Genomic DNA, 21,026 nt, shown 5'->3' with positions numbered 1-21,026 from the left:
CGACCCTGAGGAGTTTTGGGTGCAGCCCCTCTATTTTCCCTGCATTGCATATGTTGGGGGATGGTAGCCCCAGCCAGAAGCCAAGCTTTCAGCTCCCACCCCGGACTCTAAGTCCTGACATTCAAAAGCATCCTTTCCTGCACCCCCCTGGGGCCTCGGGGCCTCGGATCTCCACGGTTTTTCCTGTGGTCCGCCCTCCCTTCTCTAACTCCTACCACAGTCTCCTTTCAGGCGCCCAAACTGGATCACAGTGCTCACCTGCTAAGAGCTGAACAGCAAAAGCTTTTGAAATAGGCTCTGTCCTGACCAGAAGCGGCCTTGGCCGTGAACCCAGCCCTGTCTGTGGATCCAGCCTTATCTAGGCCCCTCCCCAGCCATCCCTGCACTCCAGCCCGCCACACATCTTGTCCTTTGTCACCAGAGCATGCCATGCACTCGCAGCCTCTCCACCTTTGCACCTGCCATTCTGTCTGCCCATCCGTCCAGCAAATCCCTGCTCATCCTTCAAGGTGCAGCTCAAAGGTCTACTTCTGCATGAAGCCCTCTCTAACCACCTGTCTTAGCTCGGGCTGCCATCCCCAAATACCACAGACAGGGGGGGTTTTAACAACAGACATTGATTTTTCTCACAGTTCCGGAAGCTGGAAGTCTGAGATCAGGGGGCCGGCATGGTCAGGTTCTGGTGGGAGCTCTGTTCCTGACTTGTACACTCTGTCTTCTCTCTGCCCTCACGTGGCAGAGGGAGGAAGGGAGGTGGGGGGGGGGGGGGACAAAGAGAGAGAAAGAGAAATATCTCCTTCTTTTCCTCTTCTTATAGGGCCATGACTCCTATCAGATTAGGACCCCAACCTTATGACATCCTAAAAACCGCATCACAGAATACAGTCATATTGGGGGTTAGGGTTTTAACCTATGAATTTGGGGGGGGCACAGTTTAGCCCAGGGTAACTCCCCAGACAAAGGTAGTTGCTGCCTCCCCTCAGAGACCCATATTCACCAGGGGAGGGTGTCTCTTTCTTAGAGCACCCCCAGCCATCATCCCCATTTGTGTCTCCCAAACCAAAGGACCAAGTGCTCCTGCCCCATCCCATCCCCTGCTCTTTTGGGGTCACCCTCTCTGTGGGAAGGCCACTGTCACATAGCAGACTTTGTGTGCTGACCTGTCTCCCCAGCTGCGCCCAGAACTGAGAGGGCAGGGCCGCCTCTCACTCTTCTCTGGGCACTGAGCTGGCATGAGGAGAATTCTGGTTCCACTGTGGGAGGACCAGAGATGCTGGGAGTGGGCCCCACTTGGTACCTCTCCCCCCCACAGACACCACACTCCCTTATTATAGAGCCCTTATTCCTCCCCAGTGCAGAGAGCGTCTGCAGTGGCCTCCTGTCCTAAAAGGGGACATTCCTGCTGCCTATCCTGGCAACAGCAGCCCTAGGCGGCAGACCAGGTGTGCATTCGAGGTACAGGACACCTTCCGGAGCCTGTGCTTTCCTACTACCCTGCGACGGGCTGGGTTTTTGCATCGCAGAAAAAAAAAAGAAAGAAAGAAAATTCTACTGAGCGTTTTCTGGTTTCTCTCCAGGTCCCCACAGGGGCATGGTGTCGAACTGGGTCCTGCCTCTGGTTCAGAGAGCGGATCCGGGCGCACAAAGGTTATTTATTTAATATATTTACTTTTACTCCCAGGCCGAAAGCTTAAAATACACTGCGTATGAGCTCTGGACCAAAAAAAATTAAAAATAAAAAATAAAAAAAATGAAGCAGTTGGGCCATTAATCATTGGGAATATGTTGAATAGGAACTTGATTAAAGCACAGTATGTGTTCCCCAGACGAAGCTACTTCTTTACAGTGACCACAGTGGAAGTCTGGCCTCCCGGGGCCGGCTGTGCTTTTGCGGGGCCCCTCCTCGAGGGCTCCTGGGCGGGCTCTGGCGTGTTGCCAGGGTTGGGAAGGCCGCCGGCAGGGAGGGGGTCCTGACCTGCGCAGGCCGGCTTTTCTCAAACAGGCACACCTCCAACCAGCACCCAGGCAGTGTCGGGCTCCAGCTCACAAAGTCGTAGGGGGCGGTGGGAGGGGTAGAGGCGGGGCGACCTGCGGGCCCCGGAGGCCCCACGGGAGCCCAGCGGCGCCCCCCGCCCCCGCCCGCGATCCCGGGATAGAACCGCGAGGCGCCACGTGGCTGGGGAGACGCTCTGCCTTAAACCCATTCCCCCAGCAGCAGTGAATGCGGAGGCGGCGGCCAAGGGGCACCCGGGCCTGGCCACCTTGTTCCTCAAGATCGCGGTAACCAAGCGCCCCGCGAAGCAACTGCAGGGTCTCCCAGTAGGTGCTCGGATTCTGGGAGGCCGAGCTCCCGAGGCCCCGGTTCCCTCCGCACCCCGCTCCCATCAGAAGAGGGGTGAACAGTGGATCCCGATCCCGTTGACCGCCAACCCCCGCTTTGGGATCGCTGTCCCGAGTCAATTTCGCCCCCTCCCTCTATGCGCCCCACCTCACCCCGGTACTCCAGCCCTGGAATCCAGCTCGGCCCGTCCCGCCAGGAAGAAACTGGCGGCCCAGGGGCGGGTGGCAGCGCCAGCCCCGCGCGCCTAGCAACCCTAGCGCCCCGGCTAGGAGAAGTAATTAAAAAGAAAAAGTTTTCCAGTCCAAGCGGGTGAACCGGCCGGGTCCTCCTGGCTCCCCGGGCGCAGCCGCCTCCCATTCCCTCCGCTCCCCCGCGGGGTCCTAGCGCCCGGCAGTGCAGAGCCCGTGGGACCCCAGAGGACTGGGAGAGGCGGGGCGGGAGAGAGGTACTTCTGCGAGGAATCCGTGCGATCCTGCGAGGGTCCTCTGGAGATCAGAGAAAAAGAAGCAAAATCACCCGCGCTCCGGGACGCTTCCCTCGGCCTCCCCGTGCCGCTGTTTGCGCTGGGCCACACGTCCCAAACTGTTCCCTGCCTCCCACCCCCGGCTCCGGCCCCTTCTCCACGCCACCGCCTAGCAGAGACGCAGGTTCCGAACCGGACTAGTTCTAGCACCTCCGTAGCTCAGAGACCAAGACTGGCCCTCCACCTACAGCCCCCCCCACCACGCCCCCCCCCCGCAGCCCCGCCCCGCGCAGCGTCTGGGTGCTCCCGGACTCCCCGACCGTTGGCTGGAAGTGGGTGCCTCGGGGAAGCTAGAGGAGGGGGCCCAGTCACCGACCACGTGTGTGCGGGGGCGACAGCTCGGCCCAGGGTGGGGCATCGCACGCGCGTCCGGGTCCAGCTGGCGGGGCAGGGGGTTAGTGGGCGTTGCGGCGGGGCCTCTCCGGGCCAGCGCTGCGCTCCGGCCCCACTCACCACCCCCTGAGAGCGGCAGGCGCTAAGACCCAGGAGGCGCCGCTCCGCCGTCGGACTCTAGAGGGCGACGCCCCCGGTATAAATGCGGGACCCGCGCGAGTCTGGCCATTCGCGACCGGGAGCTGCGCGGGCGCGAGGGAGTCGGGGCTCCGGGTGGGCGGTGGCAGCATTGGCGCCCCGCGCAGGCTGGAGGCCGCCGAGGCTCGCCATGCCGGGAGGACTGTAGCTACCCCATGGAGTCGGCCGACTTCTACGAGGCGGAGCCGCGGCCCCCGATGAGCAGCCACCTCCAGAGTCCCCCGCACGCGCCCAGCAGCGCCGCCTTTGGCTTTCCCCGGGGCGCGGGCTCCGCGCAACCCCCAGCCCCACCTGCCGCCCCGGAGCCGCTGGGCGGCATCTGCGAACACGAGACGTCCATCGACATCAGCGCCTACATCGACCCGGCCGCCTTCAACGACGAATTCCTGGCCGACCTGTTCCAGCACAGCCGGCAGCAGGAGAAGGCCAAGGCGGCCGCGGCCCCCGCAGGAACCGCCGGCGGCGACTTTGACTACACGGGCGCCCCCGGGGGCCCCGGCGGCTCCGTGATGCCCGGAGGGGCGCACGGCCCCCCTCCTGGCTACGGCTGCGCGGCGGCCGGCTACCTGGACGGCAGGCTGGAGCCCCTGTACGAGCGCGTCGGGGCGCCGGCGCTGCGGCCGCTGGTGATCAAGCAGGAGCCGCGCGAGGAGGACGAGGCTAAGCAGCTGGCGCTGGCCGGCCTCTTCCCCTACCAGCCGCCGCCGCCGCCTCCACCGCCGCACCCGCACCCGCCGCCCGCGCACCTGGCCGCCCCGCACCTGCAGTTCCAGATCGCGCACTGCGGCCAGACCACCATGCACCTGCAGCCTGGCCACCCCACGCCGCCGCCCACGCCCGTGCCCAGCCCTCACCCGGCGCCGGCTCTCGGCCCCACTGGCTTGCCAGGCCCCGGCGGCGCGCTCAAGGGGCTGGCCGCGGCGCACCCCGACCTCCGCGCGGGCGGCGGCGGCAGCGCGGGCAAAGTCAAGAAGTCGGTGGACAAGAACAGCAACGAATACCGGGTGCGGCGCGAACGCAACAACATCGCCGTGCGCAAGAGCCGGGACAAGGCCAAGCAGCGCAACGTGGAGACACAGCAGAAGGTGCTGGAGCTGACCAGTGACAATGACCGCCTGCGCAAGCGGGTGGAACAACTGAGCCGCGAACTGGACACGCTGCGGGGTATCTTCCGCCAGCTGCCCGAGAGCTCCCTGGTCAAGGCCATGGGCAACTGCGCGTGAGGCGCGGGGCGGCGGGACCGCCCTGGGCTGGCCGCTGGCTGTGACCCAGGGAGTGGTTTCGGGTCTCCGGATCTCAAGACTGCCCCCGCGGCGCAAGCCCGGACTAGGAGATTCCGGTGCCGCCAGAAAGCCTGGCCTGCAGCGCGCACCCCTTGCCTTCCTCTGCGCCAGATTCGGTGCGTCTAAGACGAGGGGTCAGGCGGTGGTTTCTCCCTGCAGGAGGGGAGAAGTGCCATGGGGCTGAGCCGGAAGCCCCGGCAACTCTAGTATTAAGGAATAACCTTGTGCCTTGGAAACGCAAACTCACCGCTCCGATTCCTACCGAGTAGGGGGAGCAAATATGTGCCTTGTCATTTTATTTGGAGGGTTCCTGCCTCAATCGTGAGACTGCAGGGCCCCGGGAGAGAAGGCAGTGTGCAGGCCCAGGGCAGGAGGGAAGGTCCAGGGAGCAGAGATCCTGACAAGCCGGCCCTAGCCTCTCCTCCAGCGCCTGTCCTTGGAAGGGAGGAAATACAGGGACTTGGAAGGCTGTTCCCCCAGTTCTGCACTAGAGGGTGGAGGGTGGAGGGTGCCTAGTTCCTTGCCTCTAATCTCCCAGCCTGCAACAGGCTGGGCTTCCCTGGGCAGAACTCACTTAGTTGGGGGTCACCGGTTGACCCATGGGAGTCCCCTGCCCCCAGTCAGACCAGAAAGCTAGGACATGGGTTACCTCTCCGGACATGTGTTCATGGGAGTGGCGTCCTGGTGGCGCAGGGGAACCTAGAGCTCTGGTCCGGGGAGGGTGTGGGGGCTGGGGTGAAGGGACCCTGGGACGAGCCGCCTTGTCCTGTGTGTTGCCAGCATTGCCGTACAAACACGGAGCACAATCTGTCCATCCCAGAGGGACCGAAGTTATGAGAAGCTTTCCAAATATTTTGCTTTATCAGCCGATATCAACACTTGTATCTGGCCTCTCTGGGTCCCAGCGGTGCCTTGTGCAATGTCAATGCGCACGTCTATGCTAAACCACCATTTTATTTGGTTTTTGTTTTGTTTTGGTTTTGCTCAGATACTTGCCAAAATGAGACTCTTTGTCAACAGCTGCTGCAAGGGGGGTCTGCGGCTCTCTTTCCTTTTGGTTTTTGGGGATTGCTTTTGCCCCCCGGGGGAACCAAAGAGGTGAGGTGGGCTTCCTCTTTCCCTGGAGGGAGGGGACCTGTGGGCCTCGGTGCCCTCTGGCCTGGGCTGCCCACAGGCCTGTCCCCTCAGAGGCCCTGGCTCCTGGTCTGGAAGGGAGGCGGCCTCCAGCCAGATCGCCGGGGCCGGGAGCAGGGAAGGACAGCTTGGTTCTCTTCTTTGGGGGAGAACGTAGAGTTTCATGCTAGATGTTTTATGTATTATATCTATAATATAAACATATCAAAGTAAATTTTGGTGTCTTTTTAAAACCAGAAAAGCTACTTCCAAGGTTTTCTGTGGGCCAGGTCACATTTGTAAGTAATCACAGCATATCCCCTGGCTGAGCTCCTGACTTTCATTGGCTCTCCCAACCTGAGCCCCTCTGTACATTAAGGGGGTGACTTCTCCCAACCAAGGCAACTAAATGGCAGAAGGAGGGCAGGCTCCAAGCTGAGAAAGCTCAAACCTGGAGGAGAGAGTCTCCCAGGGGGTGGGGGACACTTTTGAGGGGGTTCACAGGGCCTTGCTTGGTGTGGCCTTCCGTAGGCCCCTGGGAAGAGCAGGGGGGCTCAGAGAAGGATCCCTCTACCTGACATGGCCATGGGCTCTCTGAGACTTGAACGGGCCTGGTGCAGTGGCTCCAGGCTCCGGGGGCCCTTCGGCCATGCTTGCTTCTAGATCATTCACAGCTCTAGCCTCTGTAGCAGCCTTGCCCATACCTCTCCTGCTATCCCAACCGGCAGGACCCTGGGAGGGCAGGGAGAGGCCTCAAGCGGCCAGCCCCCCGCCCCTCCCCACTTGCTCTGGGCCGTGTGGCTGTAGCCTACCCCAGCGGGGCCCCCGAAGTGCAGTCTGAAGGCCAAGCACCCCTCTGCCCCACTTTCCATTCCTTCCCCAGCCAACCCCGGGAAGTCCTTCACCCAGACCACCCGGCAAGGAGCCAGCTCCAGCACCCACCCTCCCTACTGTGCCCACCCTGGACCAAGTCCCCCACTCAGACGACTGCCCTGTGAGGACAGGCACCCCCGGTGCCCCCTTGGCAGCAGTGATAGCCAACCAGAGGGGCCCACGCTCACGCCTGATAGAGCAAAGCCTGGCAGGAAGTAGCACAAGGGACTGGCTGGCCTTTCGGGGTTTACTGTCACTGAGAGTAGAAGGCGGACACTCTTTACCTTCTATTTTCACCCCAGAGGACTCACTGAAGCAGGTTACGGTGTATGCCACTGTGGGCTGGGACAGTTGGAAGGAATTACACACTCCTTTTCAATTCCGACAGCTTTAACTTTACCTGCCCAGTGTGGTTAACAGGGGTGCCTTGCCCCCTTCCCGCCCCGGCCCCCGCCCTCTCTGTCCTGTGTCTTGCCGCCTCCTCACCTATGGCTGCTCTTGGCAGAGGAAAGGCCACGAGCGCAGTGTGGAGGCGGCTGCCTGCCCCACCGCCCTGGGAACCAAGGAGGCAGAGCCCCACCGCCTGCCTAAGGCCTAGGGCAGGCCCCGGCTTGCTAGGCCCCAGCAAACCCTCTCTGAGTTCAGTGCTAATTCCAGTTTTTCTTGTTTGAGGGGGCCAAACCTCAGCCTCCCCCTTCGCCCCCAGAACGGATCCCAGGATGAGCAAGGGAGGGTCACCCCTCCAGCCCGCCCTCCTCCCCCTCCCCTCCTACTGCCTCTTCTCCCGGGGTTTCCTCTTTCAAAGCTGTCAGCCTACTAAGAGGCACCCCTCCTACTGTAGACCCTGAGATCCAGGGCAAACTTTGTTGGGGACAAGACAGATCCCACCAAAGCCAACCCCAGGGAAAGAATGAGGCCAGCGGGCCCCCCCCCCCCCGGGGACAGAGCAGCAGGCGGAGGGGAGGGGGCGAGGGGGGTGAACCTGCCAGCCATGCGCTCTGTGCCTGGCCAGAGGGGCCCCCAGGGGAAGAACTGCTCCTAGCCACCCACTGCCTCCTGCAGGGCCCCCATGGTTCCCCTCTCGATTGCAGCCTTTGTGAAGAACCCCTCCAAGAGCCTGGCACTGAACACACCCCAAGTATTTATTGGCTGCCTACTGTGTGCCAGGGCCTGTGCTAAGGATGGGTCACTCAGCTGGAGACAAGCAGTCTTGACTCCTACTCCCCGGAGCTCACAGTCTTGTGCTCCCAAGATGTGTTTTAAGGGCGACAAGTGCAGTCAAGGGAAGCTCGAAGTGTGACTAGATGCCATCAGGGAAGGCTTCCTGGAGGCAGCGGTCTGATCCAAGATGCGGTCATGGACCCAGTCCGACATATCCGGATGCCACTGCCTCATACTCTCTCGGGAGAGGTAGCAGGGACCCCACCCCCTCGGTGGGTCATCTGAGCCTGGTGGCCCCTGAGATCGCTGTTCAGAAGAGCCAGGCAAAGGTAAAAGGGAGAGAGGGAGGTGTTCCTCTGCTGCCAGATGCCTCCTGATGGTTTAGCACTGTCACGGATGTCATCCTTATCTCCTGGATCTCCTGGGAATTTGTGAACATGGGGTTTGGCCCTGACACCTGTGATGAGCCACTGGGACTGGTGAGGAGTGTCTGCCCCTCCCAGCTCTCCCGCCCCCTCCTTCCCAGGCAGGAAACTGCCAGGCCTCCTCCAGAAGCTGTTGATTTCATGGGAGGACAGGGGGCAGTGGGGAGAGAAAGGGAAGCCGGTGGAGGAAGAGCAGAAACCCTGACCTTGCCTATCCATGAGGCCTGTCCTCCCAGGCACCCACAGCCTTTCTGCAGACTCGGGGTAGTGTCCTTGCCTGGACAGCGGCTCTGCCCCCTCTGTTTAGTTCCAATACTGGGGGGTGGGGGAAGGCCTTTCTCTTCCTTAAATAGAACGAAACCACCAGCACCTTTGAAAGATCTTTCTTGTCTCTGTGCAAGATTATACAATCCCTCTTCTCTTGAGGCCCACCCCCCCCAACATCTCCCCTCCCCCAGCCCCTCTCTGTGCGTGGAGCATTTGACGTAAGCAGGGACATAGGAAAGATACCAATTCACTATCAAAGCATCCTAGCCCCATCCCAGAGCAATTAAAAAGCCAGATGGAATCTCTGAGAAAACGGCATTAATAACGCGAACAATCTGTGCAGGCCGGCAGGGACCCAGGAGCTGCGGGCGGGGGCGGGGGGGGCGGGGGGGGCGGTAGGCTGGGATGCAGGAGCGTGAGTTCGCAGTAACGCGTCAGCCACGTCGTGGCCGTCCGGGGATGGGGCCATCTCAGGGGTATGCATAGATCTGGCCGCAGCTGGGCTCTCCCCTCCAGCCCCCTGCAAGGCCCGCTCTGCGTCCGGAATCCTGGTGGCTGCAGACAGAGCCAGACAAATGTGGAACCCATTACTCAGCCAGCCACAGCCTCCGCCAAACCCATTCTGGCACCCAAGAGCTCTGCTTCCCTTCACTTTTGTTTTTATTTATTGTTTTTCTAGCCTTCTGGCCCCACCCACTGGGAACAGGACTCTCCACACACAGCTTCCAAAGATTCCCCCTTTCTCTTCATTCCCTGTGCCCAAGCCCACCCCATGCCTGACACCAGCAGAAGGTGATGTCGGGCACCCCACGGGGCCTGAACCCTAGAGATTCCCCTTTGATCGCAGAGTGGGTGGGCACTTAGGGCAAAAAGACCAGCTGCGTTCCCAGAAGGAGGCACGATTGCTAGGGAAGCAGGGCACCGGGGTTCACACTGCCTGACTGCCTTGGGGGGCCCCAGGGACTGGACAAAGACCACAGAAAAAGGATCTTCTGCTGTTCAGAAGCCCTTTCTAGGCAGAGCCAAAAAGTAGGACCCTTTTTTTTTCCTTTGGGGAGTGGAAGTAGTCCTGTTTATTTTACTTCATTTAATTTAATGTATTTTATTTATTATTTTATTTTATTTTGTTTAATTTTTATTTTACTTAAGACCCTTCCCTATCCCCATACTCCAGACCATGGCTGGAGGCCCACCTGAGCCCAGCTGAAAGATATACAGTTTTCTTATAGCAATCAAGTTGGGATAGAAAATGGTGGTTGTTTTTTGTTTTTGGTTTTTTTTTTTTTTTTTTTCAAACATCCTTTGTGGTTTTTAAGTACCCGGAGAGCCACTTTCCGATCTTCATCTTCCCTGTCCCCACCCTCCACCTTCACCCTCACCCTCCCTGGAAACTTCTCCCCAAGGTCACCGTGAATTCCTGCAGCCAAATGACATGAACTTGCCTGGGATCTTGTCTTTCTTGGCTTCCTGCTAAATTTGGCCCGCGCCTGGCCCACGGCAGGCCTTCAGCACATGTGTCTGAATGCATAGCTCGCTCTGCAGCTCCTCTCCCTCTCCTTGCTTAAGAAACATCCTCATCCCCTCCTTTCCACGCGAGGGTCCCCTGGGTTGGCCTGCGGTCCGCTCGAGGGGCTCAGGGGACCTGGGTTCACCATTATGGGAGCAAGGAAAGGTCTAAGAAAGGTAACCTATCTGATTCTAGATCAGCCTCAACACCTCTGTGTGATTAGCTTAGCACCAGAAGCAGCGGCTAGCAAGGCCCCAAGAGACGGTCAGCTTCATAAGGAGGGTGGACAGGAGGAGGCAGGCTTTCCAGAAGGAAGGAGAGGGCTGGGGACGGGCAGTGCAGTATTCCCCAAGCTTGCAGAGCTCCTCAGACACACGGGCACCTGGGATCACGGCGTTTCTGCTGTAAAACTCTCAAAGGTTTCTTTGTGTCCTTCCTCTTGTCCCCACTCCAGGATGACTGGCAAAGTCAATATTGAGGGACCACGGCCTGAGGACAGGATCACCAGTGGCCTAACACGGTGGCCTAGGGCCAGGGCATGTCACCCAGTGACCCAGACAGGGCCTCAAGGGAGCCATCACAGCCTGTCCCAGGCCTTCTAGATCTGATGATACTTCTGCTCCTTGGCAAGTAGCCACCAACCTCTCACCAGAAAGAAAGCCTCTCCTCCCGAGCAGCCTTTGTCCCTTGCCCTGCCCAGCCATGGAGGCCTCAGAGTACCCCCCCTTCCTACCTCCCTCCCAAGCCAACCTGAGCACTCTCTCGCTGCCCCCCAGGAACCCCGGCCGGCGAGGAGACATGGCTGAAACATGGCGACCCTGAAACATGGCAGCCCTGCCCTCCAGTCCGTTGGGCAATGGTGTCGGCTGGACGTGGGGCATAACCCCTGCCCAGAAAGCAAGCTGGTGTCAGAGGTGTCTGCCTGCCCCCAGAGAGGTGCTGTGACCTTCCACGTCAGGTTCGGACCCGTCTGAAGTAGCCTCCTGGAGTGATTTACAATTTGCAAACACGTTTTATTTGATTCCTCCGTTTTGCTAGAGCAATTACAGTGACTAAGCATGACAAATCAGTCCCATCACGGTGTCTACTTGCTGTTAGGAAATGTGTTTGCTTCACTATTTTGCCTGGTGCGGCAACATTTTAAAAATAGACTCATTCACTGTACTTGAAGGCAATTTGTTCCAAATTTTCCCACTAATTTGATTTTAATCTGATATTTAAAATTTGTGTGACCACATTCCCACTGATTTATAGGGAATAAGCCCTACCTGGCAGCAGTTTAATTGGCCTTAACCCAGAAGTCCACAGGACAAAGGCTTTAGCCCCAAACAATTTGAAGACACCGCTGTCAGTGATCCTTAAATGTCTGTCTAATTCAGCATATGGCAAGTGCTACTGGCCTGGGGCCACTAGCAGTGAGTGTGGGCCGAGGACCTCTGTTGCTCTCTTGCAGGACCCTGGCATGTAGTAGACCAACAGTCTTCTCCAGGGAGATGCATGGAGCCCAGATGTCCTGGCGTGGTACATGCCTGGCGGATACACAGAGTTGGGGTCTGGGGGAAAGCCCTTGTTCCCAGGTGATAACCGGAAGTTTCCTCTTTCTCCCATCCCATGGTCAGGTTGGGTCCTGGGAGAAGGGCCGTGCAGCTCCAGCAACAACTGCGTCCTGGCTTTGCCTGCTACTGACCTACCCTGTGGCCCTCACCACGTCTGTTGATTTCTCGAAGCTTCCGTGTCTCCTTTTAGGCAAAATGTATGCAAAACTAGCGCCCTGTCAGTCATCCAATTGTTGTGAAAGGTAAACAGACAAAACTTGCGAGACACTTGGCAGGAGGCAGGGTGGGTGGGGGAAGACACACCTCGGTCCCTGAAAAGTCCCATGGAAGGAGACAGTCGGAATAATTAGGACAAAATCCTTGTACCCGGAGTAACCAAGCTCCTGAAGTCATTTTAATGTTGCTTCGATTTGTTTTGTTTTTTGTTTTTTTGTTTTTTATTTTTTCCCAGGGGTGCCTTTTATTTGCTTAGAAGCCACTTAATGTGATTCTCCCAGGTCCGGAGCCGTTCTGCCTGTGACCTTGAAGGCTGAGCACGGTGGTCAGACTCTCCTTCACTGAGAGCCCTGGGGCCAGCAAGGGTGTCCTAGGAGAAGGTTCTTGATCCAAGGGCAGACTCCTCCGTGATGACTTCTGGTCAATGAGAACATTCTCCCTGGGGCGTCAGCCTCTCCAAATCCTGAAAGACCACCACCCCCCTCTCCCTGCCAATCCTACAGACCTCCCGTTAACTCCTTTCTATTTGGAAAGCTGGGACCTCGGTGGGTGCAGTGGCCCTGACTCCCTCTCGCCGGTGGCAGGAGAGAAGGAGGACACGCCGTGCGTCTTGGGGAGACACCTCCTGGCTCTTCGCCACCCTCTGTTCCCCACTGGGTCCTCTCAGCCCTTAGCCAAACAGTTGGTTCCCATTTGCCCGAGCCAGCTCGAGCCCAGGAAGTGAGGAGGGAGGCTGCCCTCTGCCCTATGGGGAGAGGCCTGACTGGGATCCCGGAGGGGTGAGGAGGGGCCGCAGAAGCAGGTGGGAGGAGGCCTGGGCCAAGCTTCCTGGGAGCTGGGGCCACCAGCAGCACAGAGCTCTGGAAAGTGCCCTTGCTTTTCCCCTCGCTACCAGGAATGCCAACATGAGAGTAGCTCAAGTTAAAGAGCAAACTCCTCAGGCAAGGAAGGCAGGCGGCTCTCAGGCCCCGCCCCACTCACCCCTGCTCAGGCACAGACAGCAGCTGGATGGCACTTGCCGAACCAAGGGAGGGCAGAAGGTATGGAGAGAGGCCAGGAGCCCTGAAATCATCGGCCAGCCGGGCTGGGAGCAGGGCAGTTGCTGGAGAGAAGGCAGCCATGGGCTGCCAGCAACTTCCAGGGGAGAGGGGTACTGCCCGGGCATGGGTGCAGGGGTGTGCGGGGTACGTTCGAACCGGGAGCTGATCCCGAGCCTTGGGCTGCAGGAGCGTTCGTGCCCAGGAGAGCGGAAGAGTCCTCCCAAGAGCAAGGCCCAAGTTCACCAACACTGGACCTCTATTTGCGGAGTGGTCTCACCTGGGAGAGGTGGAGGACTGAGTCATGGGCCAGGCCCCTGAGCCCCAGGGAGGAGGGGACGATGGCTCCCAGCCCGAAATGTGTCAGGAGTGCGATGAGCATCTTGAGTGATACGCAGTTTATGTAATTAAGTGGGGCAGTGCTCTTCGGTGGGGCGTGTGAGAGACAAACGAGAAAGGAGAGCAGCATCGTGCCCGGGTCTCCTACCTCCCCGGCGGCGCCCCAGGCTCAGAGAGAAGCCATCTCTCAGGACCGGCAACAAGACAGGGCAGGGGCGGAATCGGCACCTGGGCTCCTACACATGTGGACCGGTGGGAAGAGTTTGACCCTCTCCACCCACAAATCCACCCAGGGGAGGGAAACGCTCATGTTTTCCTAAGACTCTCTTCTTTGGCTTTAGTCCACGACACCCTCCCCCTGCCCCGCCTCCACCCAGCATTCCTCGACTTAATTTACTTTAGTTTTTTTAATTTAAAAAAATTAAAATCAACTGCATATTATTTGGAACATCTTGGAGATGTTCAGAAATTGGAATGGCATGTCGGAGACATTGCAGAGCCGGATCTGGGGGGGGCCCACATGACCCCCCCCAATCTTCATGCATCACGGGCTGGGAGATGGCTGCAGTTGGTGGTCTCTGCTTTCCCCGTGAGACAAGTCTTTGTGGCTGGTACCCCTAAAGCACAGCGGTTTGGAGGCACCTGCTGCCAGGGGTGCGGGAATCTGGGGCATCCCAGAGGGCCAGGGTGGGACCTCGGCCTCAGTGAGCCTGCACTATGGCTGCTCACAGAACTCAGGTCCCGATGCTAGTTACACAAGGGCTTGGCCTGCATTCCCGCCCACTGGGGGCGTGAGACCATGTATGTCCTGTCCTCGCCACACACCTGCTGGGTGACCAGGCGCAGGTTCGGCAGCCTCTCTGTTTGAGCATGTCTCGGAGGAGTGCCGGGATTCCCAGAGGCAAGATGATGAATGGGTGTCCCTCCAGAGCAGATCAACCACAAGAACCTGATCCCAGGACGAGTCACACTGAGGAGGACCCGCACCAGACCTCCTGGAAGCCAAGAGGGGAGCATGAGTCAGAAACAAACTACCCGCCTGCCAGCCCGGTCACTCTTCTGCTCAAGAGAGCTCAGGGGTGGGAGCCAGAAGCCCTGTAGGACCCAGGCTTAGGTGATTCCTCTCCTACCTCTGGAGCCCAGCTTCTAGATGCTTGCTGTCCAGATCATAGGTGGTGCTGGTGGGCTGGACAATGAGGGACATTAGTGCTCCTTGGCCCATGTTAGAGGACCTTCAGGTGGGGCTGGCATCATCATCAAGCCTTCTTCAGCTATGGCAAAGAGACATTCTAGCATCCTCCTCTTTAAATCCTCCTGCCCTAGCCAGGACTGGACAGTACCTGCCAGCTGGTCAGTAAGTCTCCCCCAAGTACCCCTGAGAGCCCTGACTGGAGAGCAGGGAGACTGGAGTTAGAGAAGAGAGACGCACAGTATCTAGGAGGAGGATGTCTCCATTTGTACTGAATCAGGGAGGGACAGAGGCCTCCCTCTTCCCACCCAGCCATGCCACTGCACCCCCCAATCGACTGTAGAGGGACCCTGGGGAATGGCATTCTGCTTTGTCCCAGTGACCGGGCAATAAGGCCTGTGGGAGGAAGAAGGAAGAGGAAGATGCAGCTGGGGGTGAGCTGCAGAGGCAGAGACAGGCAAGAGCTGATTTCTCACCCTTTCCTTGTGTCCTTGTGTCTTGTGTCTTGTGTCCAAGAACAGACTGGGTCCAGAATCTCCTATCAGTATCTTTTGAGCTCTGGGTTGTCTGAAACATGGAGTTCTACCACCAAACCATAACTGACCGTTAAATGGTTCAATGCATCCTGCAATTATTCATTCACTGGTTCCAGAAAATTCTTGCCTATTAATGCTTAAAACACTGCCTCTACTCCATTTCCTCTCTCTCTCTTCTCCCTCGGGAATAACATTAACCATACGTTAGACCCTCTCTCTTTCCTTATCCCATGTCATCTCTTCCTTACTCTCCTTTTGTCTCTACATTTTTTTTTAAAAGAAGATTTTATTTATTTATTTGACACACAGAGAGAGAACACAAGCAAGGGGAGCAGCAGGCAGAGGGAGAGGGAGAGGCAGGCTCTCCGCTGAGCAGAGAGCCCAACACGAGGCTCAATCCCAGGACCCTGAGATCATGACCTGAGCCGAAGGCAGAGGCTTAACCCACTGAACCACCCAAGTGCCCCTTGTCTCTACATTTTTGATCATTTCTTCTGACTCCTCTAATTCCCTGATTCCCTTCTCAGCTATGCTAACTGTGTTATTAAATCCATCCATTGAGGTTTTTACTTTGGTCATTGTAGCTTTTATTTCTAGAAATTCCACTTGATTCTTTTTTCAGATCTGCAATGTCACTTTTTATAGTTTTCCGTCCTCTGCAGTTATTTCTTTTTCTTTTTTTTTAAGATTTTATTTATTTGATACAGAGATAGATCACAAGTAGGCAGAGAGGCAGGCGGGGGGGGGGGCGGGGAAGCAGGCTCCCTGCTGAGCAGAGAGCCCGATGCGGGGCTCGATCCCAGGACCTTGAGATCATGACCCGAGCTAAAGGCAGAGGCTTAACCCACTGAGCCACCCAGACGCCCCTCTGCAGTTATTTTTAAGCATGTCTTATTTCTTTAAACATTATTTGAATTGTTCTTTTATAGTCAATAGTTTGAAGTTTTAAGGGTCTATTTCTGTTTTCTGTTGATTCTTCTAGTTTCAATGCATAATATCTTATTTTTCTTGTGTGTCTGATCATCTTTGATTGTGTGCTGGTCATCGTTTTAGGGGGAGAAAAAAAAAAAAGACGTTTGAAAGAAAAATTTGAGATTTAGGACAAAAGCACCTTCCACCAGAGAGCAATTTTTACTTGCTCCTGCCAAACATTGAGGAATACTGCTAGTCCAGGACCACCTTAATCAACCTTAAGGCTTGAGTTTCCCTGGCCCATCCAGATGAGAATTCAGATTGCAAGATTATATGAGGGCTGGTCTACTTCTGGTTCACCCTTATCCTGAGGGTGTAGCCCTTTGGAGTTCCACATCTATGTGGGATGGTATCTTATTATATGCCCCACCTGTGTGTGCCCTGGGGTTTGATATCTATCTCTTTCATTCCATGAGGCTGTCAAAATAGAACTCAGTTTCACTGAAATCAGAAAACACCTCAAGAAAAAAAGTGGCTTTTCTTCTTGCCTACCTGTCTGGATTCCTTTTCCCACTCTGTTTTGGCCCGGTGATTCCCTTTGACACAGCCAAGCCTTCAGTGCCTAGAATATAGATATATATATTTTTTCAATGTATGCAGCATTTTTTATCTGATTTTAGTGCAAGGTAGGCCCAAATAGTCTGGCCTGCCATCACCGGAAGCCGGAAGCTCTCCCTTCGGTCACTCAGTATTTTGGAGCGCCTACTATGTGCCAGGCACTGTGCTGAGGCAGAGAAGGAAACCAGACAGACAAAGCGGGCTCTTGGAGCACTCACAAACTCTCTGGGGAGACAGACAATAAACAGACAGTTACTCAATTGATTATTTCATTCCAGTTGTGACGCATACTGTGAAGTAAGGAAGTTCAGGGGTGATGAGAAAGAGACTTCGCCTACTTTGTGGACTCAGGGAAGTTGTTCTTGGGAATGTGACTTTTAAGCTAAGATCTGAAGGACCTGTAGGGATTTGAAAGTCACTGGGTGTTGAATCAAGAGAATCTAGGCAGAGGGAGTGGCAAACACGAATCTCAGAAGTGGGAAGGGACAGGACATTCTACGTACGGAAAGATGTCCAGTGTGGCCACAGTGCATGGAGCAGGGCAGGGGGGTGGAGGCCAAGAGGTGAGGCTGGAGGTCAACTGCGTCAGACTATCAGACTCTCACGAGCAGGATTTCAGACTTCAGTCAACATCCCGAGAGCAACAGTAGTCAGAGAGGGCACTGGGGTCGGGCTTGCTAATGAGGATCAATGTGCGAAAGGGTGGTGGGTAGACTCCAGTGGGCAGCAGGACATTTGTGAGGCCAGTGAGGGGGCTTAGTGGCACGGAGGTGAATGGATTCAAGAGATGTTTACAGGATAAGAAGATTCACCACCAAGCCTGACCACAGAATTGTCCCAGAATGCCTCCCCCAACCATGCTGACTATTCTCCATTTGCTCCCTGGATTCACACCATAACTAGTCTCTGCCCTAGTCTGGGAGTCTGGCTCGGGTGGGCCACACCAAGGGCCTCCTGTGCCTCTAGGGCCCTGTTGGGTTAGGCCAATGGTAGGCACCAGCAGACCAGAGGGAGGAGAAGAGAGAGGTTGGGTGTTCCTTCTCTACTCTTTGCTTGCTTTAGCTCCCCAACTGCACACCCCCAAGGCTACAGTCTCCGTTGGGTAGCCTGGCCTCTGCGCTCCGTGGGCCCCATTCTCACGAGGCTGTGAAACCCCTTGCTTTGCCCCTCGAGCTTGATAGTGGTGACGGTCGCTCCTGTGGCTAGTCTCTGATGACTTCAACATCCCTTCTTGGTTCCCTCAACCCCCATCACACTCCCACAAACTGTTCCTTTGTTAACCTCCCTTCACTGGAACCATCAGGGGTGAGTTTGTTTTTCTGTCAGGGTCCTGAGCGATCACCAAACTCGTTGGTGGGGGGGGGGGGGTTGTTGGTTTTTTTTGTTTGTTTGTTTGTTTGTTTTGAAGAATCCAGGAGGCAAATCTGTCAGAGAACCCTGGAGGAGGGCCAGTCCCTCGTGGCAGCCAGGGGGGTGGCGTCAGAGCCCACATGAAGGCCTGCTGCCGTCTGTGTTCCGTAAACAAACACCCGCGTGTGTGCACAGCGAGCCGGAGCCAAATGACAAACACGGCTGTGATGATTTTATAGAGCCCCAGTATCAGAGAGGACAGAGGTGATTAGGAAAATTATAAACATAGCCGGTGTCTTCTGTCTGGCCACACAATCCGGGTGTGTGTCTGCTGGGGTGCTGCTCGGCATCCGCCTTCAGAGTCGGGGTCCAGGCATTCTGAGAAGAAGTGTCCGAGGGACTAAGGTCGGGGGGTCTGGTTTCTGGGGTGACCGGTGCCGCGCGTGGCTCTGGGAAGGACCCCAGCTTGACTGCCGAGCTCCATTCCCTCACTCTCCTCTGGCTTTCGCTTCCCGCCTCCTGAGAGGAAGTTCGCTTCCCTTCACTTTCACTTTGGAGATGGGAGCTGCGAACACAGGCATCTCCTCGGGGGTTGACAGATGCCAGAGATTCGTGTTCCCAAAGGCCTGTCGGTTCATTCCCTCTCTCTCCCCACGCCTGCCTCCAGGATGAGGCCTCGGGCACAGAGCCAAGCTGGGGGAGGAAAATGAAGCTTGACCCAATGGCTGAGGTTACCCGGGTGGTCAGGGAAGGCCCCCCTGCAAGGAAGCAGTGTTCAGTGGAGACCAGGGTGTCGAGAAAGATCCTGGCACTCCAAGAGCTTCTCCAGGTAGGGAAACAGAGCAAAGTCCCAAGGGAAGGATGGAGGGGTTAGGGGAGGGGCAGAGACCAGCTCCTAGTTTGCTTGAGGAGGTCCTGGTTTACTCCCACTGTTTTAGCATAACCGTTGATAGCATCCCTTTTAACCCTCAAAAAGGGTCCCTGATGGCTTAATAAATGACACAGTTACCCGACTTCAAGGGCACAGGAAGACGTCAAGGTTTCATTTTAACTGCAATGGAAGCCATTGGAGGATTCCAAGCCGGGGAATGAGGCTACCAGACTTACCTTCATTCAGCAGATACCGACTGAGTGCTGGTGTCTCCTTCGCTCCGGGACACAGCAGTGAGCCACACTCAGACAACCTCTGCCTACATTCCGGTGCTAGAAATGCCACCAAACACCCAACAAAATTAACTGATTCTCCGCCGTTCTCAGTGGCCCTCGGCAGGTCAGGGTGCCCGAGAGACAGAGAGAAGGACGAAGGCAAAAAAAAATGCCTTGCTGGTTCCTTTTCTAAATTTAATCGTCAGAACATCATAGACTATTTCCCAGGAAGTCTGCTCCCAAATTCACCCTCAAGGGTAGTGTCCACAGGGAGCCACATACAGCGTGGGTCTCCCCTGACCCCCTCTCACCCACACATCCAGGCTTCGGTGGTCAGTGAACCCAACTGTGTGCTGGCTGCTCGGTCGCGGTCCTCCTGCCAGGCTAGGCGTCAGCTCTAGGTAACCGGTCACCCACGCTTATAGAACCCCCGCTCGAATGGCCTGAGCAGACAGGAGCCCCTGATGCTGGCACATCTCACCGGAAACTCCTGCCTCTGTGCCCGGGACTCAGGCATAGAATTGAGTGCAGTTAGGAAGGCAAACCATGAAAGGGTATGGCTTCAGGCATGGCTGGATCCATCAGCCAGACTATGTCATCAAGAGTCCTGGGTCACCTGGGTGGCTCAGTGGGTTAAGCCTCTGCCTTTGGCTCAGGTCATGGTCTCAGGGGATAGAGCCCTGCATCGAGGTCTCTGCTCAGCAGAGAGCCTGCTTCCCCCTCTCTCTCTGCCTGCCTCCCTGCATACTTGTGATGTTTCTCTGTCTCTCTGTTAAATAAATAAAATTAAAAAAAAAAAAAGAAGAGTCCTCTGTCACCCCTGCCATCCTTCATGCCAGCTCAGTCTCCTGCTGGAGGTTCCCAGTAACTCAAGGCCTCCAGATTGACACCCAGCAACCCAGAACAGAGCTCCAGTCTCTGAACAGTTCCATCTAAAGTCCTATAATTGCGTTCTGTTGGGACCATAGGCTCGTCATGGAACCAGCCACCGTACCCTGGAGGATGAAGGAGGAACTGGCCAATCCTGAGTCACGTCCTTACCAACCCCCTCCCCTAACAAATAATTTGGAAGATGGTCAGCCCCACCCACACTGCCTGGAATGAGAGCAGGGGAGGGGAAGTTCTCCAAGGAGAATCTGGGTGCTGTGGCTAGAAAGAGAGAGGATGAGGCAGGAGAGCAGCTGGTGTCTGCTGTGCCGGCCGGTGGCCCTGGGAAGAAATGGAACTTGTGCAGAGTGAGCCTTCTTTACCATCGCTTCCAAAGGAAAAAAGCAAGTTCACGATCCTGGTGGAAGAAGGTGGTAGGTTTCTGCAATCCGCAAGCCCACGTGATTCAGAGCCCACATTTGTTCCTGACTTGTGCCCTGCCTCAGGCTGCCGGCAGTCTCTGCCCGCGGGCAACACCAGTCCCCTGGGCCCCAGGTTGTCCACGGGATCTGTAAGTCCAGCCCGAGGAGGCGGGGCTGCAGGGGACACGGAAGAGACTTCAGAGGGGCTCTAGGCAGAACCGGTCCTTGCTGTTCTCACCCAACACCTGCCTGGGAGGAGATAAGGGGTGGAGAGCTGTAAACTGAGGCCTCGGAAGCCCCTCGTGGGGGTCTGGAGCTCCATGGCCCTAGCCCTCTGAGTCCTCCAACCCTTGGGGTGGGGATTCTGCCTCCCCTGGGACCGGAGCTGGAGGGAGGGTCCTGAGTGGGGGGGGTGGGGCTTGCTGGCCACAAAGGAGGTTAGGAGAGGACCTCTGCCCTTCTGGCCTCGGGGAAGGCTTCTAAAGGAACAGATTGCCCCTGGTGCCCCCATCACCTGTACTCAAGGCTGCTGCTTGATGGTGGGGAAGGAAAGCCTCCCGCTGAGCCCCAGCGGCACGCTCGTGCTCTCTTAAATCTCTCCTTGTACGCCATTGGCTGCTCCAGGGCTGGTCTCACACCCGGCAGGCCTTTGGATGTGGGGCGGGAGGCGCCCTGAGCACCTCCGGACCTTTCCCAGATTCTCAGACGGTGAATGGCGACTGGCGAGGGCAGGACCCACCATGAGGCCGCCACCCTTCACAGCCTCACTCCGGCCCGCCTAAAAGAATGGGCGGCGAGGTTAGTGGGGGGGGAG

The 21,026-nt window shown here is 57.0% G+C and overlaps 1 protein-coding gene across 1 annotated transcript; it reads left to right on the top strand.

The window, feature by feature from the left end:
- The first annotated feature begins 3,410 nt into the window (after positions 1–3,410).
- Positions 3,411–6,026, top strand: CEBPA (CCAAT enhancer binding protein alpha). The gene has a single exon (XM_080827797.1). The coding sequence runs from the start codon at positions 3,551–3,553 to the stop codon at positions 4,616–4,618; it is 1,068 nt and encodes a 355-aa protein (XP_080683923.1). The 5' UTR covers positions 3,411–3,550; the 3' UTR covers positions 4,619–6,026.
- Positions 6,027–21,026: the final 15,000 nt, after the last annotated feature.

This window comes from Martes martes, assembly GCF_963455335.1.
Source record: "Martes martes genome assembly, chromosome: 17".
Classification (NCBI taxonomy): Eukaryota; Metazoa; Chordata; class Mammalia; order Carnivora; family Mustelidae; genus Martes; species Martes martes.
Note: the sequence above shows the minus strand (reverse complement) of the source record. Positions and strands in the feature narration are given on the sequence as shown.